General features: G+C 39.0%; 2 protein-coding genes across 3 annotated transcripts; one reads left to right on the top strand and one right to left on the bottom strand.

Annotated features, from left to right (window-relative positions):
* The first annotated feature begins 2,403 nt into the window (after nucleotides 1–2,403).
* LOC141003288 (complement C1q-like protein 4) lies at nucleotides 2,404–14,346 on the top strand. 2 transcript variants are annotated; one of them, XM_073474600.1, is made up of 3 exons: nucleotides 2,404–2,577; nucleotides 3,214–3,342; nucleotides 13,869–14,346. In XM_073474600.1, the coding sequence occupies exons 1-3, from the start codon at nucleotides 2,565–2,567 to the stop codon at nucleotides 14,138–14,140; spliced, it is 414 nt and encodes a 137-aa protein (XP_073330701.1). In that variant the 5' UTR covers nucleotides 2,404–2,564; the 3' UTR covers nucleotides 14,141–14,346. The 2 variants fall into 2 exon arrangements, with proteins under 2 accessions (XP_073330701.1, XP_073330702.1); XM_073474601.1 differs by lacking the exon at nucleotides 13,869–14,346 and adding an exon at nucleotides 4,108–5,215.
* Nucleotides 14,347–17,275: 2,929 nt separating this feature from the next.
* LOC141003286 (E3 ubiquitin-protein ligase TRIM39-like) lies at nucleotides 17,276–20,912 on the bottom strand. The gene is made up of 7 exons (XM_073474598.1): nucleotides 20,343–20,912; nucleotides 19,521–19,616; nucleotides 19,044–19,277; nucleotides 18,361–18,508; nucleotides 18,035–18,061; nucleotides 17,735–17,910; nucleotides 17,276–17,647 (listed from the first exon to the last, which is right to left on the bottom strand). The coding sequence occupies exons 1-7, from the start codon at nucleotides 20,910–20,912 to the stop codon at nucleotides 17,276–17,278; spliced, it is 1,623 nt and encodes a 540-aa protein (XP_073330699.1).
* Nucleotides 20,913–23,478: the final 2,566 nt, after the last annotated feature.

Below are 23,478 nucleotides of genomic sequence, written 5' to 3' on the forward strand. Positions count from 1 at the left end.
TGTGCCACATTGATAGACAACATATTTCCTAATAATACAGACAACAATGCAATAAGTGGATTACTGATCAATTATATCAGTGACCACCTGCCAGTGTTTACAGTCTTTGACAATGACTACAAGAAGGCCGGTGGCTCCCAGGGTGGTGCAGGTGGAGACTCACAGTTGACGCAGGAGGCCGGCTCAGGCAGTTCAATTCAATTCAACATATTTAAGATTCATAAATGGTGTTTTTTATACATTGGTATTCATTATTTGAACCTTTTTAGACTTATTTTAGTTGTAAGTAACATAATTGTGTTCAGGAAGACTTCTGAAACCATTAGATGTTGGAAAAGTGTGTTCACTTAAAAAAAGAAAATTCACCAAACAGAGTCCTCATGTCTGGAGTGACTTCCTGTGACAAGGCCAACTAAAACAGCATATTATTTAATGAGATAGCGACATCTAGTGGAATCTTTCAGCATAACATACCTAAACTGAGTGCTAGAGATGAATCAGGTTCAGTTCAACACATTTTCCTTAATATAGAAGATTCTTTAACTCAAAATGTGTTTAAGGCAAAAACTGATAAGTTTCCCCATCATGTACATGTAATTAATCAGTGAAGATCTGCTGCTCCAAAAACTTTTTTTAAAACTTTATTTTCACTCAGATGTCATAATACCTTAATGAGTCCTAAGTTTGAAGTTCGAGCTTCACCTTTATTGCCAAACATGATTGTACAGTCCTGGGTTTCTTTGGAAACAAAGGAGGAAGTCAGATAACATTGTTACACAGTGAGGAAAATGTGGTGGGTTTACTGATAAACTCAAGATGGTACTTTAACACAGGAGACCACTGTTTGTTTAACATGTCATTGAATCAGTGTTGGTTTCTTTTTACTACAGTCTTTTCCCAACGTTAACTCCCCAACTTTTTTTAAAATAATTGTTTTGGCCTTTGTATGGCTTTATTGATAGGACAGCTTCACAGATATGACAGGAAACAGGATGAGAGAGAGGGGGTGACACGCAGCAAAGGGCCCAGGACCGGGACTCCAAACTGGGGCTGCTGCAGCGAGGACAAGGCTTCTGTACATGGGACGCCCACTCTACCAACTGAGCTAATGGGAGCCCCTGTAAGATGTTAATATTGTAATCATGAAGATCAATGACTTTTGTAGCTTTTGTTAAGGAGTTTGTCGTTCTGTCAACCAGTGTTTCTAACTAAATATTTTGACATATTGCACAATACCTGGTCAAACTTCAGTAAACCAGTAAACTGGGTGGTGCAGTGCAAGTCCACATTTTCCAAAGAAAATTGATTTTATAGGTGTTAATTAATAACATGATGTTGACAGAACGAAAAAAGCGGAACTCGACTGCAAGGGCAGTGCACCACTCCCAGAATTTACAGCGCACACACTTGATTTATCTTATAGTTCATCTGCAAATAAGGCTCAGGTCGCAGCGTTTCTTTCAATCAATGACTGGATACAGATTTGTCTCTTGTATCGTTACAAGTGTATTAAATGTGTGTTAATATCTCAAAAAAGACAAAATTGCTCATCAAGACATTTACTTGAATCAAGGCAAAGGATCTTACTTTGAAAGCACCAGATAATATATTTATAATTAAAACAAGATGAACTTCAGTTTAAATCCAAATATAAGGTTATTTCACTTGGTTATTTCTCCAGTGTTGTTAAATTGTTTATTTCGCTCAAGAAGTAGGAGAATCTTGTCAACCCATGAAAGAACATTTAATCCTTCAGTTAATCAGAAAAAATGTCATTCACAATCACCACATTTTGAATCAGGGTTGTTTGTGTGTTTGATGTTAATAGATTAATACTATGTGTATGGGTCATAAGTGATTACTGAGAGGAGATATTTTTGTGACTCTGTGCAACGTTTTTTAGGAAAATTCTTCAGACCCCTACGACTCGGGTCAGATTTATGGGTTGATTTAAGGATGTTATGCTGTTATGTACGTTCTCTACTGCCTCGTCTCAGTGCCTTCACTCTGTGGACAGAGACATCGAGACGAGGCACTTTAATGTCATGAAAGTGACAATAAACATAAAAGTCTGATGGTCCACAGATGATCAGCACTTTTTGGACACTACATGAGCTTCACCACCCTCAGGTCCATGTGCAAATTTTGTGCACAAGATGTCACAAATGATATCAGGCAATTCAGCGAAAATTGTGTTGAATAATCACCTTCCCAGAAACCCTTTTGATATCACTCATCCTGTGTTTTTTCTTTTTTTTCTTTGGTCACACTGTCAGCGTGTTTCATGAGAAATACTTGATGAAATCCCCTGATGAAAGTTCTGTAAACCAGTACAAAGGTTGGCACAGCCTCACATTTTCCTGAGAAATTTCTTACAGTCATGTTTAGAGCCAGGATGATGTTTTCCCACCACAAAAGATTCTCTGTAATTGGTTAAGGGAGACATGTGACAACACCTTACCATCGATGGGACAATATAAAAGCAGCACCAGCGATCCTGTTGATCACAGCTTTGGAGACGGACTGAAGACGAGCGAAGAAAATATCTACTCTGCAAATCCACCATGTGTGAATCAGGTAGAATGAGACTTTCTTCTTCAAGATTTGAATTAATAATTTATTAAAGAGCGACTTTTAGTTTTCTGTGCCTGTGCAGAAAGATGTTGTGGATTTAGAAACAACAACAAAAAAGTGATATTAAGTAATGAATTAATGGTAATCAATATCAATGTGAATTCAGTGCTGGTTTTGACACTGATAAGGTTGAAACATGTTCATATGCATGTGATGAACCTCAGTCTTATAATTTAGAGGCTGCTCGGCCTCCAAGGGGCCAGTAATGAACAAAAATGAGGAGAAGTAACGTCCATCAGCAAGAAATTGATTCCTAACTCCACAATGTTCAACAGTTTGTTACTGACAACAGTTCAACCTGTACTAAACTTTAACCTACAAGTTGCTCTTTAAGTCTTGTTTGTACAGAACAGGAGTGGGGTCACTGTAAAAAAAAAAAGAAGACTTTTTCAAAATTCTGAGTTCAAAGTCAGAATTAAATTCAGACTTGAGGAAAAAAAATGAGGACTAAATTCTTTTTTTTTTTTCACAGTGGCTCTAATCCTCTTCTGTATGTTTGTATTGTGATGAAATACAAAATGTTCTCCAAGAGAAATGCTTTAATCAAATAACAGGATGCAAATATGTTATTTTACACAGGCAAAACCAAGGTGGCATTCAGTGCAGTGTTAGAGAAAGGTGGGGCATATGGACCATTCAACACAGACAAAACTCTGGTTTACAACAAAGTGTTCACAAACATCGGTGATGCCTACAGCAGCTGTACAGGTAAGGACATCACACGCAGCCTAAATCACCTGTAACTGTTAGATTGTTGATACATTTTACAAACTGGCCTGATGAATATACTGTAGCTGTATATCAGTAATAATATCAGTAATCTGATTGCTATCTGTGCCTGTTCAAAGTGCAACAGATTATGGTTTAAGTTTACTGATGACCCGTGCAGTGCCAGACCAATAAAAAAAAACAGTAACCAGTAATATTATAGTGTATATTAACAATGAAGTGTCTCGGTGCAACGTAGTAGTAAAAACTTGACATGTAGTTTCATTAATCGGGGCATTCATACTAATTTTGAAAAGTGGGTGGGACTTTTCCCATCCTAGTATAATGGCTGAATCAATTTACATACGTTTAGTGATTTATTATCTTCAAACATGTTTTCTGGGGCACTTCCTCTGGATGAAATGGCAAAATGTCGACCTACTCATAATTTTTCTGATGCTACTGTAGCCAGATAAAGAATCAAACCACCTGTTAAATGACATCTACTCTGCTAAAACATTTCCGAGAGGAGAAACTCCAAACCTCTGTTAAAATTGTCCCACCAACATGTTTAATGCTTTCTACACCCATGCATGAAGTAGATGCATTTGTTTCCTTTACTGAATATTACTGCAAAAATTCAGATGCATGTCCAAAAAGTATTCATATTTGACTACACACCACTACCATGGTGTAATTATTACTTTCACATTCAAAGCCTTTCAGAAACCCATAAAACTGATGAACACTCTGATGTTTTCACAGGTATCTTCACTGCACCTGTTGCAGGTGTTTATCACTTCACCCTCTTCTATCATGCTGGAGGAAACCAACAATCAATTCTGTGGCTCTACAAGAACAGCGAGATGATAGTCAGGACATCTGATCACAAATCAGCCTCAGCTGATAATGGAGGAAATGCAGTTGTCTTGCAGCTGCAGAAAGGAGACCAGGTTTATGTGCGCATGGAAGCAAATTGTCATGTTTGGGCAGCTGAAAACAACACCACCTTCAGTGGTTTCCAGCTCAGTTAGAATCAGTGAGAATCAATGAATTCAGAAAGATGTTTCCAACAACCTGAGATCAATGATGCACCGACTCTGTTACCATTCAAATGTACATTTAGATTAAAACAGGTGGCTGTTGCTGTCATATTACTGTGATCAACCAGAATATATCATTATTCCACTGAGTCTGAACTGATCCATTTACTGTTTCATGTCATGAAAGTGACAATAAATATCACAATCTGATGGTCCACAGAGGATCAACACTTTCATTTTGGACACTACATGAGCTTCACCACCCTCAGGTCCATGTGACAATTTTGTGCACAGTCACTTCAAATTTACCAGATAAAACTCAAATATTAAATATTTAATCATTGATCTCAGGTGTGAGGGAACTTCCTGAGCTTTAACCAACATGATTCTGCTTTTGCTTGCTGTCTTATATATCCACCATGATATTACAATGTTTAAGTTGTTGGGAAACTAAATACAAGTAAACTCATTATAAAGGAGTTCAGCCTGGAGGGGGTTCAGACCTCTTCCTGTGTGTCTGTACAACAAGAGGATATATGTGTGGAGGAGTTTAAGGAGCAGGTGCAGGTGGAGGATGTTTGAGATGTTGTGATGTACAAAGGAAGAAGAACAATGTGTCTTCAACCTGGAAAATGTCACGACCAGGTAAAGAAAGGTTGAATAACACCTTGACTGACATCATGTACGTCCTGTTGTTGTCTACAGTTAATGTGTGTTATCTCAAAGCGCTGTAAGAACTGAGGAGGGACTGCCTCTCCTCAGTCATGTCTGTGTACTGCTGCTGATGGCTCCTAATGCAACAATAAAGATCTACTGAGCATCTGAACAAACTCTAGTTCATGTTTTTAGACTTTAAAAATCATACTATATATTTTTTTTTCAGCTTACATGAATGTATCATTGTTAAATGTGTCATAATAGCAATAATTAATTATCAAGAGTTTTTTCATTTTTAGCAAATTCCCAATTTTCAACACATTGGTAACACTTCATAATAAACATGATTATTAAATGTTAAATCTATAATTAATTAACTTTAGTTCATAGTTTTTTTTACTGTTAACAAGCAATTAAATGCTTCATAAACCATTTAAACGGGTTTATTAACACCAGCTGCAACTTTATAATGAACATCCAAATAATATTTATAGACGAACTTTACAAAGTGTTATAAACATCAGTTGAGACTGTACAATAAACAGTTGCTTAGTAAATAAATTCATTAATTCAACCTTTATTTAAACCTTGAATAATCTTGGCGATCAAGCCCTCATTTTCAAAGATGTCGAAAGCACAAATAAAACAGTGAATTAGTTTCTGACTCTGTGGAGCAACAGGTGGCAGCCTGTCAAAGTGGACTGTAAGGTAACTGGAAACACAAGTGATTAAATACACAAAATCCAAACATGACACACTCTGAAGGAAATCATTCATCTACAACTGGAGATAATATACATATAACACACAATATTGCTGATTATGGTAAGTTGGAACTGAAAACATTTGAATACACTGAGCACAATTCACAATCTGCAATTTGCAATCTGAAACGTATTATAATGTTGAACAGTAGAAATAAACATGGAAAAAAGATTAATGTAATTGTTAGCTGTATTTATAGAGCACCGGGGTCTGATATTGTAATTTTCAAGGAATGGATGGAAGAAATGTTTACAATGTTTAATCAAAAGGTCAATTTTATATGTGGGGATTTTAATATAGATCTGCTTAATCCAAGTAACACAAAACAGTTTAAGCCTTTATCCAAAAATCATCAGAGCCAGCAGGATTACAACTCACTGTGCCACATTGATAGACAACATATTTCCTAATAATACAGACAACAATACAATAAGTGGATTACTGATCAATGATATCAGTGACCACCTGCCAGTGTTTACAGTCTTTGACAATGACTACAAGAAGGCCAGTGGCTCCCAGGGTGGTGCAGGTGGATACTCACAGTTTACACAGGAGGCCGGCTCAGGCAGTTCAATTCAATTCAACATATTTAAGATTCATAAATGGTGTTTTTTATACATTGGTATTCATTATTTGACCCTTTTTAGACTTATTTTAGTTGTAAGTAGCATAATTGTGTTCAGGAAGACTTCTGAAACCATAAGATGTTGGAAAAATGTGCTTACTTTAAAAAAAAAATCACGAAACAGAGTTTTTGTGTCTGGAGTGACTTCCTGTGAGGAGGCCAACTAAAACATCATATTATTTAATGAGATAGCGACATCTAGTGGAATCTTTCAGCATAACATACCTAAACTGAGTGCTGGAGATGGATCAGGTTCAGTTCAACACATTTTTCATGACGTAGAAGATACTTTGACTCAAAATGTGTTAGGGTTAGGGTTAATCAAATGTGTTATAGATTTGACTGATAAATCAATTCTCACCACAATGCAACTGTTTGTAAGTACAAATCAACATCTACACCTGTAGTACACTTGTGGGGTCAAATGTAAAGACTTTTGGCTAAAGGGTTCAAGATGTGAATCCCAAATTATGCTAAAATGAATATTGCACAATTATGAATGATTGCCAACAGTACACTGCCTCACACGGAGCCCCATATGTAGTGCTTCATGCAACGTGAATAGGGAGTTTTGGATTAAATGTGCTTGTTCGTAATTAATGATTATCAGGAATAATTATTCATTTTGATCAATAAGATCCAATTTACATTACATCACCTCAGGGCACCACCCTTGAAGAAGGGAAAAGATAGCCAAGTCACCAAGTCAGGCTCATAAAGAAAAAAGGTACTCAAATGTCACTTGGTGACTCTGATTAATAATGAACTTAACTACAACCAAAATTACCACACCAGCTAGTAATAGTGGAAGGGTTTTGGAGTACTTGTCAGGGTAGAGATTGGCAACATTCACTCTTGTACAAATATTAAATAGACAGCATGAAGGTTCAAAAGACTTTTATTTAACACAAAGATGAAAACACACAAACTAACATGTACTACATACACAGGTGTGTGTGTGTCTGGAAGAACAAAAGCAAAATGGTGGCTAGGGTTCAAAGTACCATGCCGCACGGCATGGACAAAGGAAGACTACAAACAAAATGGCTGATCAGAAGGGACTACACGATGGCTGATCGAAGGGTTGGACTCAGGTCCAAGATGGTGGATCACCACTTGTTACTTTGATAGGAGAGAACAAAGAAACAATGGTTGTGCTCACATCATGTGCTCACTGATATCACATGTGGGAGTGATATGCTCCTGGCTGAAGGAGTGTGTGTGCGAGTGATGTGATGCCAAGTTAGAGAAGATAGTTACTTGCATGCAAAGACCCTCAGTCTGTGTGATGCATAATTCAACTAACGTCAAAATTAGCCGTGTAGCAAAGCAAACTACCAATAACCTGACCTGAGATCACAATAACACCCAAACAGTCAAACATATACATTGAGCCGTGCTATGCTATTCTATGCTGCGTGCTATCTAGGCCCAGTTTAATGTTACCAGTCTTTGAAGAGAAGGTGCTGGTGGTTCCTTGGCTGATGAGCCAAGCAGGAGAAAGTTGTAATTCCAATGTTGAACAATGCTGTTCGTGCTGTGCAAGGTCTGATGAAAGACAGCAGGTGGAGGAAACTGGTCGCTCCTTTCCTTTGCAAGGATAGCAGCTCGGTGCTAACTTGCTTCGTGTTCCTCAGACTGTGCAGTTAGCTGGCAAGCTTTGCGTCGCAGCTGCTGGTGCTAACTGATCTGGAATACTAGCAGGACTTTGCGTTGATGCTGTGAGGGAAAGTTCTGGAGGTGGTGGTGGAGAAGAGAGAGAACAAAGGAAGGAGCTGGAGTTTTGACTATCTGGTCAGAGGGGGGTCTGTCACCCTGACCAGTAGTAGCTTAAAGCTAAGTTTGCACATAGGTGTGAAGACTGGTGAATTCTGGGAAACTGAGTTCAGTTCAGAGTACATTTTGAAATCCACAATGTCGAATGTCGAAAATCCTCTGACGACCCTGGCCTTCACTCCATCTACAGTACAGAGACCCTGGAACACAACATGATACAGGCAGAGTCGCTGCAGATACAGAATCCACCACATACTTATGTAATATAAATACCCTCATATCAAATCAATAGATAAAACATTAAAATGGAAGAAGTTACTTAAAAAGTTCATATTGTTTGCCTTTAAACTCCCAAACCCACCCCACAGAGCAGTGTCTATGTAATCATTAGTTCCTATATATCTGATAATATGTTTTCTCATGATAAATGATCTGGTTATCTCAGGAAAACATTTGTTCTTCCCTGATATTGACACAAGTAACTTGTGATCTCGAGAAATCAAATAAAATGTAACTCGTTATCAGGATAAAAGAGAGAAATAATATGTGTGACCCTGACCGTTCAGGACTTCAGTAGCTCTTTCCCTGTAGGAACTTTAACATTTGTAGCTTTTGTTAAGTCATTTGTCGTTCTGTCAACCAGTGTTTCTAATGAAATACTTTGACATATTGCTCAATACCTGGTTCAAACTTCAGTAAACCAGTAAACTGGGTGGTGCCGTGCAGGCCCACATTTTCCAAAGAAAATGTTCAAAAATCTATTTTCTAAATGTTAATTAACAAACAAAAATAGTGAAACTCAACTGCGAGGGCAGTGCAGCACCTGGACAATTTATAGCGCACATCGTTACAAGTGTGTTAAAAATATCTCAAAAAAGACAAAATTGCTCATCAAGACATTTACTTGAATCAAGGCAAAGGATCTTACTTTGAAAGCACCAGATAATATATTTATAATTAAAACAAGAGGAACTTAAGTTTAAATCTAAATATAAGGCTATATCACTTTGTCATTTCCTCAATTTGAACAGTATACTCTATAGAATAGAGATTATTTTGTCACACATGCCAAATTACTGTAATAGTTTAACAGTTTAATATTTCAATAGTTTCTTTAATAATATATTTTAACATATATTTTTTCGTTCATGTATGCGTTATTGCACTAGCCAGGTGGTGTAGTAAGCTGTGTGTGACAGATAACAGTAATCCACATAGAAGAAGTGAGTTGTGGTCGACGCCCTTGAAATGTGGTCTGTGAATGTGTCTGGTGCTGTGGTACAGACAGCTCATGTTTTGCTCGTCCTGCCGGTGAAGTACAAATAAAATGAACAGTTTTCTACACCAGTAATGCCGTCGCAGTCTGAATGGTGTAACACCAGCATCTAAAAGTGCCATTCTCTCAGCTTAGCCTCACTTGACTTCAATTCAAGTCTTGTAAAAATGTTTTGAGTTTGCATTATGTCGGTCTGTGTTTGTTTGTATGAATTGGGACACAGCCATACATAAACGTGCTCAAAACTCAGATAAAACTCAAATATTAAATATTTAATCATTGATCTCAGGTGGGAGGGAACTTTTCTGAATTTAACCAAGATGATTCTGCTTTTGCTTGCTGTCTTATATATCCACCATGATATTACAATGTTTAAGTTGTTGGGAAACTAAATACAAGTAAACTCATTATAAAGCAGTTCAGCCTGGAGGGGGTTCAGACCTCTTCCTGTGTGTCTGTACAACAAGAGGATATATGTGTGGAGGAGTTTAAGGAGCAGGTGCAGGTGGAGGATGTTTGAGATGTTGTGATGTACGAAGGAAGAAGACAGAACCAGAGCATGACCAGAGTCTGCAGACAAATCCAGTCAGTTTTATCCATGTAGGCCAAAACCAGTAATCACATTGTTTCAGGGGGCTTTACAGTGTGCACAGTGTACGACCCCCTCTGTCTTCAGACCCATCTTAAATACAGGTGAGCCAGGTGGCACAGGTAATCCACACCTGCTCTGACGACCCTGGCCTTCACTCCACCTACAGTACAGAGACCCTGGAGCACAACATGATACAGGCAGAGTCGCTGCAGATACAGAAACCACCACATACTTATGTAATATAAATACCCTCATATCAAATCAATAGATAAAACATTTAAAAAGCAGAAGTTCATTGAAAAGTTCATATTGTTTACCTTTAAACTCCCAAACCCACCCCACAGAGCAGTGTCTATGTAATCATTAGTTCCTATAAATCTGATAATATGTTTCCTCATGATAAATGATCTGGTTATCTCAGGAAAACATTTGTTCTTTCCTGATATTGACACAAGTAACTTGTGATCTCGAGAAATCAAATAAAATGTAACTCGTTATCAGGATAAAACAAAGAAATAATATGTGTGACCCTGACCGTTCAGGGCTTCAGTAGCTCTTTCCCTGTAGGAACTTTAACATTTGTAGCTTTTGTTAAGGAGTTTATCCTTTGTTAATTATCTTACTTTGAAAGCACCAGATAATCTATTTATAATTAAAACAGTAGTAACTTCAGTTCAAATCTAAATATAAGGTTATTTCACTTGGTTATTTCTTCAGTTTGAGCAGTATGCTGTGTGTGTGTGTGTTTGTGTGTGTGTGTGTGTGTGTGTGTGTGTGTGTGTGTGTGTGTGTGTGTGTGCGTGTGTGTGCGTGCAGCTTTTGTTAAGACTTTGATGTTGATTGCACAATGTATCTTAAACCATGTGAAACAACGCCACCTGAAACTCTGAGCTGACATTTTCTTAAGAATAGCCACAGGCAGCTATTCATTGTGATTACCCAGTAGCTGGATGTGTCATCAATAAAATCAATCAACTGCCGTCATCAAAAACAGCTCAGAACAACAGTCATGTTTTCACTTGTGTTAAGATGATGATCCAACAGTGTTTTTAAGTTGTTTGTTTCACTCAAGAAGTAGGAGAATTTTGTCAACACATAAATGAACATTTAATCCTTCAGTTAATCAGAAAAAATGATTCAGAATCACCACATTTTGAATCAGGGTTGTTTGTGTGTTTGATGTTAATAGATTAATACTATGCTGAGCTACTAGCAAGATACTGAACCCCGAAATTGCTCCTGACGCGCAGTTGGCACCTTGTGTGGCAGCCTCAGCCTTCAGAAAGGGCCCTTCGAAGAGCTGGCGACTCGTCCAGGGATATACCCTGGCCTCCCCCCATATGAAACTGGGATTGGCTCCAGTAACCCCCGCAACCCCCTGAAAGGGGGGGGATAAAGCGGTAACATCCCCACGACCCTCACGGATGAAGCGGTTAAGAAAAAAATGAGATTAATACTATGTGTACGGGTCATAAGGGATTATTGAGAGGAGAGATTTGTGACTCTATGCAACATTTTTTAGGAAAATCCTTCAGACCCCTACGACTCGGTTCAGATTTATGGGTTGATTTAAGGATGTTATGCTGTTATGTACGTTCTCTACTGCCTCGTCTCAGTGCCTTCACTCCGTGGACAGAGACACTGAGACGAGGCCCTTTAATGTCATGAAAGTGACAATAAACATAAAAGTCTGATGGTCCACAGATGATCAGCACTTTAATTTTGGACACTACATGAGCTTCACCTCCCTCAGGTCCATGTGCCAATTTTGTTCACAAGATGTCACAAATGATATCAGGCAATTTAGCGAAAGTTGTGCTGAATAATCACCTTCCCAGAAACCCTTTTGATATCACTCAGCCTGTGGTTTTTCTCTTTTTTTCTTTGGTCAGGCTGTCAGCGTGTTTCATAAGAAATACTTGATGATATTTCCTGATGAAAGTTCTGTAAACCAGTACAAAGGTTGGCACAGCCTCACATTTTCCTGAGAAATTCATCACAGTCATGTTTAGAGCCAGGATGATGTTTTCCCACCACAAAAGATTCTCTGTAATCGGTTAAGGGAGACATGTGACAACACCTTACCATCGATCAAACAATATAAAAGCAGCGGCAGCGATCCTGTTGATCACAGCTTTGGAGACGGAGTGAAGACGAGCGAAGAACATGTCTTCCTGCCTACCCAACATGAGTGATCTGGGGCAATCCCTGTATGCCATGGCAGAACAACTGATAGCTTTGGAAAACAGGTTGAAGACACTGGAGGAAACAGGTAGACTGAGACTTTCTTCTTCAAGATTTGAATTAATAATTTATTAAAGAGCGACTTTTAGTTTTCTGTGCCTGTGCAGGAAGATGTTGTGGATTTAAAAACAACAACAAAAAAGTGATATTAAGTAATGAATTAATGGTAATCAATATCAATATGAATTCAGTGCTGGTTTTGACACTGATAAGGATGAAACATGTTCATATGCATGTGATTAACTTATAATTTAGAGGCTGCTCGGCCTCCAAGGGGCCAGTAATGAACAAAAATGAGGAGAAGTAACATCCATCAGCAAGAAATTGATTCCTAACACTGTGTTGTTTCACTCCACAATGTTCAACAGTTTGTTACTGACAACAGTTCAACCTGTACTAAACTTCAACCTACAAGTTGCTCTTTAAGTCTTGTTTGTACAGAACAGGAGTGGGGTTGCTGTAAAAAAAAGAAGATTTTTTTCGAGAATTCTGAGTTCAAAGTCAAAATTAAAGTCAGAGTTGTGAAAAAAAATGAGGACTAAATACTTTTTGTTTCACAGTGGCTCTAATCCTCTTCTGTATGTTTGTATTGTGATGAAATACAAAATGTTCTACAAGAGAAATGCTTTAATCAAATAACAGGATGCAAACATGTTATTTTACACAGGCAAAACCAAGGTGACATTCAGTGCAGTGTTAGAGAAAGGTGGGGCATATGGACCATTCAACACAGACACAACTCTGGTTTACAACAAAGTGTACACAAACATCGGTGATGCCTACAGCAGCTCTACAGGTAAGGACATCACACGCAGCCTAAATCACCTGTAACTGTTAGATTGTTGAGACATTTTACAAACTGGCCTGATGAATATACTGTAGCTGTATATCAGTAATAATAACAGTAATCTGATTACTATCTGTGCCAGATTATGAAGGTTTAAGTTTACTGATGACCCGTGCAGTGCCAGACCAATAAAAAAAACAGTAACCAGTAATATTATAGTGTATATTAACAATGAAGTGTCTCGGTGCAACGTAGTAGTAAAAACTTGACATGTAGTTTCATTAATCGGGCCATTCATACTAATTTTGAAAAGTGGGTGGGACTTTTCACATCCTAGTATAATGGCTGAATCAATTTACATACGTTTAGTGATTTATTATCTTCAAACATGTTTTCTGGGGCACTTCCTCAGGATGAAATGGCAAAATGTCGACCTACTGATAATTTTTCTGATGCTACTGTAGCCAGATAAAGAATCAAACCACCTGTTAAATGACATCTACTCTGCTAAAACATTTCCGAGAGGAGAAACTCCAAACCTCTGTTAAAATTATCAAACCAACATGTTTAATGCTTTCTACACCCATGCATGAAGTAGATGCTTTTGTTTCCTTTACTGAATATTACTGCAAAAATTCAGATGCATGTCCAAAAAGTATTCACATTTGGCTACACACCACTACCATGTTGTAATTATTACTTTCACATTCAAAGCCTTTCAGAAACCCATAAAACTGATGAACACTCTGATGTTTTCACAGGTATCTTCACTGCACCTGTTGCAGGTGTTTATTACTTCACCCTCTTCTATCATGCTGGAGGGGAACATGCATCAAATCTGCAGCTCTTCAAGAACAGCGAGGAGATAGTCGTCACAAATGATCACAAAACAGGCTCTGACACAGCTGATAATGGAGGAAATGCAGTTGTCTTGCAGCTGCAGAAAGGAGACCAGGTTTATGTCCGCATGAGAGCAAATTGTCGTGTTTGGGGAGGCCCCCAAACCACCTTCAGTGGTTTCCAGCTCAGTTAGAATCAGTGAGAATCAATGAAATCAGAAAGATGTTTCCAACAACCTGAGATTAATGATGCACCGACTCTGTTACCATTCAAATGTACATTTAGATTAAAACAGGTGGCTGTTGCTGTCATATTACTGTGATCAACCAGAATATATCATTATTCCACTGAGTCTGAACTGATCCATTTACTGTTTCATGTCATGAAAGTGACAATAAATATCACAATCTGATGTCCACAGATGTCAACACTTTCATTTTGGACACTGCATGAGCTTCACCACCCTCAGGTCCATGTGACAATTTTGTGCACAGTCACTTCAAATTTACCAGATAAAACTCAAATATTAAATATTTAATCATTGATCTCAGGTGGGAGGGAACTTCCTGAGTTTTAACCAACATGATTCTGCTTTCGCTTGCTGTCTTATATATCCACCATGATATTACAATGTTTAAGTTGTTGGGAAACTAAATACAAGTAAACTCATTATAAAGGAGTTCAGCCTGGAGGGGGTTCAGACCTCCTCCTTTGTGTCTGTACAACAAGAGGATATATGTGTGGAGGAGTTTAAGGAGCAGGTGCAGGTGGAGGATGTTTGAGATGTTGTGATGTACAAAGGAAGAAGAACAATGTGTCTTCAACCTGGAAAATGTCCCGACCATGTAAAGAAAGGTTGAATAACAGCTTGAGTGAAATCATGTACATCCTGTTGTTGTCTACAGTTAATGTGTGTTATCTCAAAGTGCTGTAAGAACTGAGGAGAGACTGCCTCTCCTCAGTCATGTCTGTGTACTGCTGCTGATGGCTCCTCATGCAACAATAAAGATCTACTGAGCATCTGAATATTGTGTCACCTGGTTTTTGAGTCCAAACTCTCATCTACAGTCGACAGTTTTAATGACATGTACAGACAATAATCAGTAAAGGTCTGCTGTTTCAAATACATAACAACCTCTTTGATAAGAAAATATGCACTTGGATGTCATATTAATGAAAGTCCTGAGAGGCAAATGGAGAAATGGTCAGTGTATCAACTAATTGCATTTCTGCATAAAAATAAGTGTTCATTTTGGTTTAGTCTCACCACTTGTATCAACCTGTTTTTCAGCCTCAACAAGCAGTTTCAAAAACTCAAACTTCCTGCCAAGCACTAAATAGCAGGTTAGAAACTAGTGACCTCTGGCCATGGTGCTAATTACGGCAGCAACTCAGGTGAAGTAATATAAAGAACGACAAATTTCACATAATGAGGAAGATGGATTTAGGTATGAGGTTGTGTTGTATGCCACATCACAGAAGCACTCTTGTATGAGGGAACTGGACCTGATGGCGCAGTTTGAACTGTTCTCACTGAACGCTTCCCTCTATGTCCTCCGTGCTTGGTTGGGAATGCAAAGAGCATGCAAGGTCTGTCTGGATTGATGCAAAGGTTTTGCAAAACAAAAAAGGTTTCTTGGCCAGGAGTAAAATAAGCAATCCTTCTCCATTTAAAAAACAAATCATCGTAGATTGAAAGACAGATTGAAACTTGATGGTCAGGGCATTATTATGTTTTTGACAGACCTGTAACCTGAACTGAGGTTAAAGTTGTTATTAAAAAAGTCACCCAGCAGCCCCTTGTATGCCTATTTAGTGTCTAAATTCAGTTAAAAATCTGAATTGTAAATACAATGAGGTTATCACACAATCATAAGCGTTATTTTTCAGATGTGTGTTGAGTCTTTTAAAAGGAGACATATAATCCTTTCTCGTTTTTTCCTCTCCTTCAGTGTGTTATATGGATTCCTGTGCATGTTAAAAGGTCTTAAAAGTTAAAAAGGTCAAAGTCCTCACCAACAGAAGCTCCTCTCTCCCACAGAAAACACTGCTCCTGAAACGCCTCGTCAGTAGTCCCGCCTTTAATTCTGTGACTTTGTTACATCACCATCTCATGCATTTGCATAGTTTATTCCAAGTGGCTAGTTTGGCACGTAAGAATTGATTTAGCACAGCTGCTCTGTTATTGTTAGCGGGCTGGCTCAGGAGTGTGTGAGCTGACCAATCACAGCAGACTGGGTATTCAAGGAAGGGGGACCTTAAAGAGACAGGAGCTAAAACAGAGCGGGAATGCAGTGCTGTGTTTTTTTAAACATTAAAGCACGTAAAACCAGACTAGTAGTAACTCAAAATAAAAATTTTAACCTGAAAATTAGCATAATATGTCTCCTTTATGGTGTACATGACGGCATGAGAATGGGGTCCTTAATATACAAAACACAAAAACAATCACTTTACTGACTAGTAATATAAATACTTTTGTTTTTATTTGTACTTGTGACAGTTTTGGTTTCATTTGAGATAAATCCAGTGCAAAAAAATACTACAAATAACGCCATATGACATTAAAAATATCATATCGATTGATTTTTTTAGGAATACATATTGTTTTAAAATCTTTACTGAATCATGCTTTCTTGTGTATTGATATTAGGACTATAGGCCAACGCTCTATAGGGTCATTCCTTGCCAACTCACCCAGTGACAGGACTACATTAATGCTACACAGAATCAACGTTTGGTTGCAAGACACTGAAAACTAGTTGAGATATGAATTCTTTAATAAATGTATGTCTTGCAACCCAATTCCCAAAAAAATATGAAATTGTTGAGGCTTAGAATACACATACAAAGAATCACAGAAACATTATGAAATTGAGCTCTGAGTGCCAAACCTAAAACATTTATAACTATAAAAGGTATTTGGAGTAGAGGCGATGTATATTTTCCCCGAGGCCTAATTAAAAATATCCAGTGGTGTCAAGCTTGAAAACACTACCTCAAACTGCAGTCGCTGGTTTCTCAGTTTGCTCCACCACAACCCCCATCCCATGTGAATACCCTGGACATTTTTACAAGAGCTGCACTAACAATATCCATCCTCCCCAACACGTCGGCAACTATAAAACTAATAATAATAATGGTAAAACAAAAATTTATATAATAATGGTAAAACATTCAAGGCTGTGACACCTTGAGTTGCCTGGAAGTTTAAAATCTTTACGAACTGCTTGTGTATGCACAGTAGAAACCCAGATATTTCACTATTAAATACTGAATCAGTCATGAAAGTCAAAAACCTTGCAGCGTCAAAGCCTCATCCTCAGGCCTATGTCTCATGACTAACAACTGTGATAACCAACGGCGCTGTATTCTTCCCTTCATCGCAAACACCCGGGCTGAAGAAGGGGAAGATCCTCTCCGAGAACAAACACCCGGTGAAGGTGTAGATGTGAGACTTGGCCTCCACGTTAAAGAACGACACAGTCCCCTCCTCGTAATCCGTGAAGACTCCCATGATCTTCGGCTTCTCCTTGAGGGACAGAAGGACCGAGGGGGAGTCCAACGCCCGATACTCGTCCCCGCTCCTCAGCCGTACCGTCCAGTAGCCGTTCTCTGGCTTTGAGGTGATCATCCCCTTCCTGTTGACCGACTCTTTGACCACACCCAGGTCCCAGAAGGTCTTTGTCCCCACTGCAACCTGAATGACGATGCAAGAGGACGTATTTAGCTATATCTCATGGCCACTGTGATTTATGATATATTAATCATCGAACAAGACGCTGACCTGGAAGTAGAACCTCCCCGAGAGGAAGCCTCTCTTGCCCACAACGCAGATGACGGGGTCAAACCGTTGGGGGTTGTCAGGAACGATGTGCAGCAGCTCGCCGCGGCCCGCCTGCTTTCCGTCAGCTGATAGGACAATGTTTGGATGGGCGGTGTCTGCATCTAAAACTACGTCAACTATGGGGAAAAAGATGACTTTTACATCCACTTCTACTGCTACTGCTTGTTTTCCTGATACTTAAGACAAAATCAGAAAATGCAATGCATTGAAACAAAATGATTATGTTGAATGTGGTCTCACCTGCATATTTCTGAATCTTCTTCATCTCTGTGAGAAAGATAAACATGTTGTATGAGCTTATTTGCAGTTGATATGAGAGGCCCTGTTCAGACTTGTTATTTATATTTGTCTTGGGTCAACTAATCACAAGTGGACCTGGCATTAACTTGTTTTCAGACAAATAAAGAACTTAATGTATAACATTGACCGATTTTAGAAGAATTTGTCTTAGACAGTGTTTCACAATGTGTATATAGTTTCTCTAAACTCAACAAACCACAAAATTGAGCGTTTTTTAAAGGAAGATTGGCTGCTCCACCCAGACAGGACGCATCAGTTGACTTTACCTTCCTTCTTCAGACTGTCCAGCTCACTGTTCAGGGTGTCGTTTACTTTAGACAGCGCTCTCCTCACCGTCCCCACGCAGAGCTCAGGGTGGACGCCGATCTCCTTCCACTCCCTGGTGGGTGGAGGTGAGGTAAGAGAGGGCAACCTCTGCGAGAAGTGAAGATATTTTAATATTACTGTATGGATTGAAATAGCACGTTGATTTTTTGATAAGATTCTTAAAACCACTACCAATATTTTTCGACTAAAAGAGCCGCAATGATTTACTTTCTGCTATCTTTAACAGAAAAATATCTCATCTTTATCACGGGGAAGAAAAAAACTGAAAACGTGAAATGTAAGAGGCGAATATTTGATCAATTTCTTACTTTTAACGTCCCTCGACAAACTTCCAGAAGAAAGAAAGATGTGGGCAGCCAAGAAAATAAAATAGGGCCTAAATAGACTAGCGTTTCTAGCTGACAATCTAAGGGGGGATGAGGTTCTCGGTAATTCAGGGAGCGATTCAGAATGGGTCAGGGGCTTTATAGGGTGGCTGACGTTTATTAGAAACTTACTTCAAAAAATGCCTCCACAAAAATAAGTAACAAATCAATGAATACAAGATGATTCTTGCTTGTAATATGTAAACAAAATCTGCCAATGGAAAAAAAACGTGTGTCATTCTACATCTGATTGTAACCTGCAAGAGGTTCAGATGGTCCTCAGTGTTCCTCAGCTCCTCCAGCTCAGCGCTCCTCCTCTGGAGCTCAGCGATTTCCTGCTGCAGCTCGTTGACGAGCTCCTCCGACCTCCTCTCCGCTGCTCTCTGCTTCTCCCTGATCTCTGTGTTGACCTCAGTCTGTCTCTCCTCGACAGAGCGAATCAGAGACGCACAGAGACGGTCGCTCTCCTTCACCTCCTCCTCGGCACTTATCTGACGGGGGAAGACAAAAAAATGAACAATAACGTAAAACTGAAAGGAAAGCTTAAATACAAGAAATGAACCCTGAATTTGAGGAGAAAATGACTTAATACTAATGACATTATCCGTCCATGCAGCAACTTCACTTTACATGATAACACATCTTGAAGTAAGTTGGTTCAATCATTAAATAAGTAGACTCTGATTGGTGTTCAAAGGGTAAAAAAAAGTAGAAAATGCTGTTTTCAGACTCACCGCGCTGAGCTTCAGACAGTTTTTGATCTCCTCCACTTTCCTCAACCGTTCCTGGATCATCTGCTGAAAATCCTCCTCAGTCTTCTTCATTTGGACCTGAACAGGCAGAGCAGAAACTGAAACTGTAAATTTGTAACAGTGCTAACAAATGACACAGGAAATATTGAGGATTTCAGCAAATATTATGCATTTCCCACCACCAGAACTCAACAATACTCCTTCGTCTGTCTCTTGGTAACCACAAAATAGAGCCTCAGTCAGTATGTTATATGGGTTCTTGTGAAGGTCTTGAAGGTTAAAAAGTCCAACAGAAGCTCCTCTCTCTCACCATGTCACACGTTTGCATTATTTATGCCTTGTGGCTAGTTTGGTATGTAAGAATTGATTTAGCACAGCTGGTCTGTTGTTGTTAGCAAGGCTGGCTCGGGCATGTCTGAGCTGACCAATCAGGGCAGACTGGGTATTCAGGAGAAGGGCCTGAGTTAAAACAGATCAGAACAATGTGCCACTCCCCAGTTTAGCGCTTTTTTTGAGCATTAAAGCATGTAAACCTGTTCTGGTAGTAACCCAAAATAAAATTATTAAACTGAAAGTGAGCATAAGCTTCCTGAGCCTTCTTAAATACAGCGCAGGATCTTAAAAACAATCCCAAAACTACAATGAAAACAGAGAATTCCTCGGGCAACTCGGCACTTTATAGTCATGTTGTGTTCACTTTTAAAATGTTACTTCTCATGGCAATAAATATTCATTTCAAGGCATCCACAGTGATCCATAGATTGATTTTTGGTCTTCAGAAACTCTTTTAAAAACAGTGTGTACCTTCCTCTTCCCACTCTCGTCCTCTACCGTCACAGCCTGGTGATCTTTGTGCTCAGTCTCGGTGCAGAATTGGCACACGCACTTCTGTTCGTCCCGACAGAACATCTCCAGCAGCCTCTCGTGCTTCTTACACATCCTGTCCTGCAGGTTCTTCACAGGCTCGATCAGCTTGTGGAGCTTCAAGGTGGCGACTCTCCGGTGAGGCTCCAGGTGGGCTTCGCAGTACGAGGTCAGACACACCAGACAGGACTTGAGGGCTGACACCTGCAGCGACGTGGTGGCGCAGACATCACACACCACCTCACCTGGTTTGGCTGTGGACAGCGGTGAAGCCGAAGAACAGACTATCATCTTCCTAAATGTGTCCGCCAGCTCTTTGAAGGCCGTGTTGATGCTTATTTCAGGCCGGGGGGCGAATGTTTTGTCACAGGTGGGGCACTGGCAGACCTCGCTGCTGTCCCACACATTATGGATGCAGGCCTGGCAGAAGTTGTGTCCGCAGGGAGTGGTGACCGGGTCGGTGAACACCTGCTGACAGATGGAGCACTGGAACTGCTTTTCTGGTAACATGTTGCCTGAGGAGGCCATTGTCTGCAGAACAGTTAAAAAGAGGATGTTGTGTGATCAGTTCAGGATGATCTTTGATAGAGGAAGTGCATGCAAAGAGTTATACATAGAACAAATAGTGACAGGTCGAAATCAGACTGAACTTACTTGGAAAACAATGTAATTTTCTAAAAATATGTGATATTTAGCAGTGAAAAAACATTAAATGAAAGGTTAGCAAAGTAAAAAACATAGTTGACCACCCTCCACTTGTTTATTTATCATGCATTGCCATATCTGTGTAAATATGTGGACCTATGCACAACTTGAAATTCAGGACTCACACCCTGCACTGTTTGGTGTGCTCAGTGTGTTAGTCATTGTTTTCTAGGACACACCCACACTTCCCAGAGAAAATAATTACACCAGTGCACCCACTTCCCATTACCAGTGGAGAAAATAGCTATAGTGAGTTAGAAATATGATTAGTACTGCTTGCTTGCAAAAAGAAATCCCCTTTGAGAATAAAGATCTGGATTTGGCTGTTATGATCGCGATGTGTAAATCCATTTAAAAAGTCCTTCTTTGAGTTTCTTCTATCTAGATTTACTGCATCAGGATGCACAAATAAAACTTTGGCCTGTCTTTGAAAAAGGTATTTTTAGTAAAAAGTAAATCGATTGCAAGCAAACATATCAGAGCAGGTAGCCTAGCATCACAGGCTGTAACATAACTGCCAAAAAGGTGTATATATTGAATTTAACCGACAATCCTTAATGTCCAAATATAGCTCTTATTTTATTTTATTTATACAAGCACACTGAACACAGAGGCTAAGCTAGCCTAACCAATGCCATTTTGTCATTTAGTTGTCATTGACATTTTGTTAACTGATGTATATTGTGTTTTTTTTTTTTTGTAAATGTAATAAAAAATAGTTTTAGCAAATTTTGAGTCAGGTCAGATACGTTTTAAACCTGTTTTCTCTTCAATGTAGCCTAAACGGGTCAACTTTAGTTTCAGCTGGAGAAAAGCTACACTAGCAGTTAAATAAATATATAAATAAAAATTCAGTAAGTTTTATGAGCTACAGCCAGAAGCTTGTTAGCTTAGCTTAGCAAAAATACTGGAAGCAGCGGAAAACAGTTCTGTCTGACAGTAAGATCACCTCACCATCACCTCTTAAACTCAATAATTAGCATTTTATATCTTATTTTTAATACTTCAGAAGTTGAATAATAATGATTAAATCCATTTTTTCTGAGCATGGGCTACAAATAAAACCAGAGTAAAGCTTGAGGCCTTAAACAGACTGCAGCTTACAGTATCTCATCTGTCAATCCCACTACAACCAGGAAATATGGTTTATACAGTCATATCAACTTAACAACTGGGCTGCAATTGCCCTTGTTTCAAAAGAAAAACAAGTTCACAAGCATAAAAAGTAAGCTGATTATGGAAAGAGATAGATAAGTTAGGTTACTGAGCTTAGATTACAATAAAGTGCTGTTCCCTTTATTAAACTTGATTAGTTTAACTGTCTTTTTCACAACACAACAGAAATATTTTCAGCTCCTATAGCATATTGCTCATACTCACAGATACTTCTCTGATCGGCACACTTCTGTCCTCACTGATGGCACAGCAGGTGACTCCCCTGCTGTATGAATGGTTATGAATATATTACAGGGCTACCTGTGAAACAGGAAAATGTCCACGTCAACACAGTTACTCATCAGCCCGTCCCGGCCCTCCCCCTCCTGCGCCCAGCACTGCTTTACCTGATCTTTAAATAGCAGCATTTAAGGCACAAGCTACTATTAGTTAATGAGTTAGTAGTGTTATGCTAACATGTTGTGGCAGGAACTATGTGATCATGGATATATAATAGTAGCTCTCACACACAGGAGGAGTGTGTTTGCCTCATGGGTGTGGAGTCCAATGGTTAACATTTTCCAGCTGTGACACACCTGAGGTTCACACTGGCCACACTAGCCTGACCGAGGAATGCTGCAGGTCTGCATTGCATTACAAATCTGCCACGGTTATGGCACGGTCATGGTTGGCTTCAGGCAACAGCGTCATCAATATGTCAAATACTTTCTCACTAAGGGCATGCAGAAGAACCCATTAAGGCACATTAGATGTAATCTTTGTTGTTTGACACACCAGTTTTCCTGGAGCCAGTCCAGCTCTCATAAACTGGTGGCTCATTTGCAGATTAGAGATCATGTGACATGTGATGGGAGCTTTTACAGGCTCATAAAGTAAAAACAGGATGCGCTGTAACTGACCTTTAGTGGCTCATGAAAAAACACCTTTAATGACAGAATGTGTGCACTTTACTACATTTAAAGTGGCAGCCCAGTCACCAGGATATCATGTTAGCAGTTTGCATTTCTGCAATACACAGCAACGTCCAAGGTCGACATGTTAACTAAAACTAAAACTGCAAACTAAAAACTGTTCAGTTTGGCTTTCAAAAAAATTCTTCATATTCTTTTTTACTATATTTTGTATAGATTTTTATTTACGTTTTACTGATATTATTATATTTTATTATTTTAACATTTCATATATTGCGATGCGT

Source organism: Pagrus major, chromosome 10, assembly GCF_040436345.1.
Source record: "Pagrus major chromosome 10, Pma_NU_1.0".
Taxonomy (NCBI): Eukaryota; Metazoa; Chordata; class Actinopteri; order Spariformes; family Sparidae; genus Pagrus; species Pagrus major.

Excerpts from the sequence above, each read along its gene's own strand:
- LOC141003288 (XM_073474600.1), top strand. Across the intron at positions 3,343-13,868 it reads TGCCTACAGCAGCTGTACAG|GTATCTTCACTGCACCTGTT; the intron begins GTAAGGACATCA and ends ATGTTTTCACAG.
- LOC141003286 (XM_073474598.1), bottom strand. The coding sequence starts at position 20,912 with ATGTTACCAGAAAAGCAGTTCCAGTGCTCCATCTGTCAGCAGGTGTTC. Across the intron at positions 18,509-19,043 it reads ACCATCTGAACCTCTTGCAG|AGGTTGCCCTCTCTTACCTC; the intron begins GTTACAATCAGA and ends CACTTCTCGCAG. Across the intron at positions 17,911-18,034 it reads GAAGATTCAGAAATATGCAG|TTGACGTAGTTTTAGATGCA; the intron begins GTGAGACCACAT and ends TTTTCCCCATAG.